This window comes from Sinocyclocheilus anshuiensis, unplaced genomic scaffold (assembly GCF_001515605.1).
Source record: "Sinocyclocheilus anshuiensis isolate Anshui unplaced genomic scaffold, SAMN03320099.WGS_v1.1 scaffold80, whole genome shotgun sequence".
NCBI classification, from domain to species: domain Eukaryota; kingdom Metazoa; phylum Chordata; class Actinopteri; order Cypriniformes; family Cyprinidae; genus Sinocyclocheilus; species Sinocyclocheilus anshuiensis.
In genome coordinates this window covers 191,975-197,659 of record NW_015554102.1, presented here as the reverse complement: position 1 = coordinate 197,659, position 5,685 = coordinate 191,975, and the positions used below count along the sequence as shown (strand labels likewise).

The following is a 5,685-nucleotide window of genomic DNA, read 5'->3' as shown; positions in this document are numbered from 1 at the left end:
CTTTCGGGCTCTGTCTTTACATTTATTTTGAAAGATGAAGCTCGTGATTATGGTAAGGGGCGTTACATTTCCGACGAGTGCTTGCGGTGTTCGGCCAATCACAATGCACTGAGTCAGCTGGCCAATCAGAGCAGACTGCACTTGTCGGAAGGAGGGACTTTGTAGAAAACTAAGCGTTTGAGAGAGGCGGGGCACAGAGGACCTACAATAATTTACAGTATTTGAAATATAATGTGTTTTTTGAACATTAAAGCATGTCAACATATTCTGTTACACCAAATACACAAAATAATGATATTTTAAAAAGCATCATATGACCCCTTTAACAATAAAAATGTATAATTTGTTTAATACAACTAATATGTAATAATTCTGTATTTAACTTCATTAAATAGAAATGTAACATTTCAAAATAATATTAAATTATAACATTTTTTATGCACTTCTAGAATTTTTTTCATATTTACCTTTCATTTTTACTTTAGTTTTAGTTTCAACAAATATAATTTCAGTTATTTGCCAAGGCAACATTTCTCAGTTTTTTTTATCTAACACTTACTGTATTTCAGCTTTATTTCAATTAACAAAAAATACTTTTTGAAAAGTTTTAGTTAAAATAACAACAACGGTTTTTATTAAACTTTAAAAAAAACTTTTTTTTTTACATAAACTGAAATATTGAAAAATTCTACTTACTTAACTTAAAATTCTTATACCTTAACTTTGGTAACTGGATAGAATGGTTGAGCTGGACAACAATACAAATTTAGAAAATTAATGAGACACTGTTTACTTGTCTAAACATTTTTGTAGCAATTAAGATTTTTCTACAATTAATTTATAATTATAAAATTATATAATTTGTTTGCATGAGTTTAAGTGTTGATTACAGTCAAGGTCTAGGCAAGGAGACCAGCAAGACAGGACACATCAAAATACCTGTCAGACATTTGACTCTATGAGAAACAATAGAGTAGAACATGAGATTTGTCTGTTTATTGTAATAGGACAGCACCCTATTTGTGGAAAGTGTCAAGTTGTTGTGCATCGATGTCATTATTTATCAATAACAAATAGCATAATTTGCTGAAAGCTGACGTGGGCACCTCTCGTTCCCTGTAAAAACAGACGGCTCCCTCCTCTCTCTGGTGGCATGCACACAATAACCTAAGGGGGCCAGCTGGGCTCTGACCCGATAGTTACCTTGCAGTGTGTCGTACTGATTGGAAGTCCGATATTGGACGCCAAAACAACGGTGATCGCTGAGGCCAGCTCAATAGTGAATCCACTGTGGGGGGGAGGGCAACAAAACACAACTTTATACAGTTACACCTGTAGTTCAACCAATAATGACAATGCATGCCATTGAGAGAGGCTGGTGCACGTACAGCATGCCGGTCTGGAGGAGGAGAAACATTTTAACAGGCATGCAAAAAGTCCACAAGGAGATGAAGGTGGTGCAGTAACACAAAAACAAGGTTGACAGGTTTTCTTGAGTTCTGTGCCTATTAAGTGTGTCAGTATGTGCGTGTGAGTGTGTATCACAGGGTAGACACGTGTACATGCATGCAGGTGGAAACATGGTGATTGTGCTGAAAAACTCTCCAGTGGCATCTTAAAACACACACAGACATCATGAACATGCGAGTAAGATATGCACTGTGCACAAACAGGCAGACAAACCTTCCACTAAATCATGCAAACCCATCTAAAAAGCCAGTTTTAGGGCTGGGCGGTATATCGAGTTTGTACAATATATCGATATATTTTTATAAGCGATACGGTATGAAGCAATACCGTTAATATCGATATACCGTAGTTTGATACGAGCACATTTGAAAAATTATCTAGGGAGGACACAGACTGAGCTGCTGCGGAGAAAGTGCATAATACAATTTGTTCTGAACATGCGACAAGCTTTATATGAAGGGCTTTAAAAAACTGGTAAGATATAGTAGCCTATAGTTTATAGTTTGAGTTTAAAGCGGCTCGGCCCGTCAGATGCTCTGACAGAAAGGCTGCGTGTGCTGCTGACAGAGACGCTACTCGCACTGTTTCATGTGTCTGAGATGTGCTGTTTTCATAATGCATAACTTACATTTCACAGGTATATTCTCCATCTGTAAATGTTAGAAAGCCATGGAAATATTTCCATTTTGCAGTCAGAAGTGCATGAGCTTTTGTGATTCTCCGCTAAACTTCACAGATTTCAGTGAACGAGTGCTGCTGTGCGCATGCGCGCCAAACAGACGGAGCTCAATGAAATAGGAGCGCAAAAACTCTGACTAAAATATTTGTAGTTGGACAATAAATGTGGCATATGTAGAATTTTAAACCTACAAGTGTATTTGTATGATAGCACTAACTGTAAAGTGACTCTAATGGGGAAATCAAAATAGCCTTTTTACTCAATTAGTCTGTGCTTTTTTATTATTTTAATTTTTAGTTTAAGTAAATTTAACTTCTGCTTTAAAAGCATTATTTTTGTTTTTAGATTGCAATGTAACAATGTTAGAATGTAATGTGATTTTAACCCTTTTTTACACATAATATATGCCTACATGGTTACATTCACTTTATTTGTTTGTTTAATCCAAATACAAAATACCGAGATATATACCGTATACTGCAAATCAGCCAAAAAAAAATCAGCCAGAGGTCATGTCGATTGTTATTTCAGTGCGCTATATGAGGGCATGTGACTGGGAACATGGCCACCTGATGCAGCACACTTTCTTAGTATAGACTGATTGACATGCAGGATTGTAGAGTGACCCTTCAGTGCAAAATCTGTTCAGTCACACACATCGAGAAATTGCAAATTGTTCCAGTAAATAAAAATAATTTTCAAATAATTATTTTTGTTAAATCTTGTTAAAAGTCTCTTTAGAATTTTTTTTAAATAATAACAATCCAATTAACTTTCATGATTTGTAATTTTTGTTAAAGTTTGAGTTATTTTTTTAAACTACACTTTTACTATAATTTTTAATTTTCTGATTAAAATTTGCCACTATAATACATTGTTCTGGGTAGTTATAGTTCAATGTAAGCCAATAAGATTTTTTGCACAACTTCAATTGCATCTGTTACTTTACCATCTATTTACATATACATTATATGGAAAAAAAACTGTGCCAGGTTTAATAGAATCCAGAGAAAGTACATCACAAAGTGATGATGAATTAATTATTGACGGTAAAAAAAAGTCATGTTCCCACTTAAAAGTCTGTGTGGGGTGAGATTCACATTGATAAACAATAATTCACTATTATAATAATTTCTAAGTTCAATAATTAAAAAGAATTATACAATTTTGGAGCTTAGACATCAACAGAAACATATTATCACACTAAAATCATTTGCTTGGTTATTTCAAAGGCTCATTTAAAATAATTTTGGTTTTGGATTTTTGAGTTGTGTCCAGTTACATTTCAGTGTATCAGTGTTTAGTAATCATGATTTCCTAACAAGCATCCCTAAAAAAATCTGCAGCTCGCTTTCTCAGATCAAATGACGAGACTTCTTTTTATAGGGTGGAAAGCCTTTGTTCTGATTATCAACTCAAGCTCATTTGTTTTTGACAGTTTGTCTTGTTACTAAGAGAACGCAAGGTCGCTGAGGCCGTGTGCACAAGTGTCTTGCTAAATTTAGCAAACCCAGGCAGCTCTGAGCTGAGAGTGCAAAACAGTGACCGGTCTCTATAAACTGCCTTTATTCTAAAGTGTGCTAAAATTTTAAATTAAGGTCATTCTACGGTGATATTTAACCCGATTTGTGGTGGTAATACAAACGGGGATTGAGGGCAAGCACCCAAACGAGAGAGGAGAAAAGCCGATAAACTGAACTAATCTAGCAAGATTTCAATATCAGATAAACTGTTATAACCCTGCTGCCAAAGCACATGCTCCGTTTCTGTAGTCAACAATTACACCTCAGCACTGTTGTAGGACCAAGTTGAAGGTTTCAGTTCTGTCAGTTTTTACACCAAAAACCGGTCCTCCACTTCTACAATTGTCCACTTGCTACAGGAAAAGAAAGACACCTTTTGTATTGTCAGAAATAAACAAGGAGAAAAATTGTGTGTGTTTTTGTCATGGGTTTACAGTAAAAGGCCACTTATCCTAAGCCCACTGTACACCGTGCAATTTTTCTGGCTTTTTCAATTGCTGCTTGTTAGATTGAATGATATAATGCCAGTGAGATTCACAATTATTGCCAAAATTGTACCGTGTACATGTGCATTGGGCTTAAGAAGACTTCTTACTGTGGATTAATCATCACATCTGCATGCAACAGGAGCACATGCATCAATTATCATGCACAAACAACATGCTCTCTGTCAATAGGCTGATCTCACCTGGAGGGGGTGATGGGTGTGAGGTCTTTGCCCATTGTTTGAATGACACGTCGACCCCAAACCCACAGTCCAGCACAGATTCCGATGCCGCCATATAATAGCAGCCAGACCGGTGTGGCCGCATCCTGCATCACCCCACCCTGGTCGTAAATCATCCACAGGGCCACCAAAGGCCCAATTGCATTACTGCAGAAAAGATCAAAACAAGCATGTTCACAGGGGAAGTGACTACAATAAGGTTATGATATAAAGTGTATACTAGGGATGAACCATGTGGTCTTTAAATCAATATATCACTTTAACTTCACCCCAAAATGTATCATGATTATGAAAAGTTAACTTCCTCTGATGGCAAAGCTGAAGTTTCACTCCAGTCTTCAGTGTCACATGATTCTTCAGAAATCATTCTAATATTCTGATTTGATGCTCGAGAAAGCTTTCTTATTTTTATCAATGTTGAAAACAGTTGTGCACTTTAATATTCTTGTGAAAATCATGATCAATTTTTTCAGGATTCTTAAATTAAAAAAAAAGAATAGTTGAAAAGAACAGCATTTATTTAAAATGGAAACCTTTTGTCTTTACTGCCACTTTTGATCAATTTAATGCAACTTTTTTTAATAAAAGCCTTAATTTCTTTCTTTAAAAATATACATCTTACTGACCCCAAACTTTTGAGTGTATAAATCAGAGAATGACTTTGCCCTAAATTAATTTGCCCCCAAAACTAAAAATGAAAAATAATGCACAAAGAAATAAATATTATTATAAAATATAAAATATTAATACTATTATTTATTAATAACACAATAATTTACATTTATTCAATAATTATTTAATTTTGTATTGATCTGACAGTGGAGAGGTCACATTCTCTCAGAAAAAAGCTGTCACTGGGGCAGTACCCTTTTAAAAGGCACGCATTTGTAGCTTATTTACCCCTAAAGGATGCATATAAGTACATTAAATGTACATATTAGCTGGTGGACAGACAACGAAATAAGAGACAAACACACAAAATCCTTTAACTGCTTTCATTGATTCAACGTGACTAATAAACACACGATTATGACAATATATGGTTTATCTGAGTTATTATTATTATAATTTTCATTAAAATAAAGTATATTTATAATGCAATGCCTTTATCACTGCTTAAATACTATGAAATATGTTGCGTGCCTTATTCTGTGTAAGAAGGATTTATTTCAAACACTCGACTGACGTTATGAAGTGAGTTTGGAGTAAAAATATGTTATTAAATGTGGTATTTTCACATGCTTTCAGATGGAGCAGCATTTACTTCACAGAGCCGTAGTTCACTG

The 5,685-nt window shown here is 34.9% G+C and overlaps 1 protein-coding gene across 5 annotated transcripts in view; it reads right to left on the bottom strand.

Annotated features, from left to right (window-relative positions):
* LOC107669617 (sodium-dependent phosphate transporter 2-like) overlaps nucleotides 1-5,685 on the bottom strand; it is a 60,775-nt gene that overhangs the window by 11,136 nt on the left and 43,954 nt on the right. For 4 of the 5 annotated variants that reach the window (XM_016461921.1, XM_016461924.1, XM_016461925.1 and 1 more), the window contains 2 exons: nucleotides 4,361-4,546; nucleotides 1,204-1,288 (listed from right to left, as the gene is read on the bottom strand). In XM_016461921.1, coding sequence (XP_016317407.1) covers nucleotides 1,204-1,288; nucleotides 4,361-4,546 — 271 coding nt within the window. Of the gene's footprint in view, nucleotides 1-1,203; nucleotides 1,289-3,014; nucleotides 4,026-4,360; nucleotides 4,547-5,685 lie in introns of those variants that run through there. The other variant, XM_016461926.1, reaches the window with a different exon arrangement.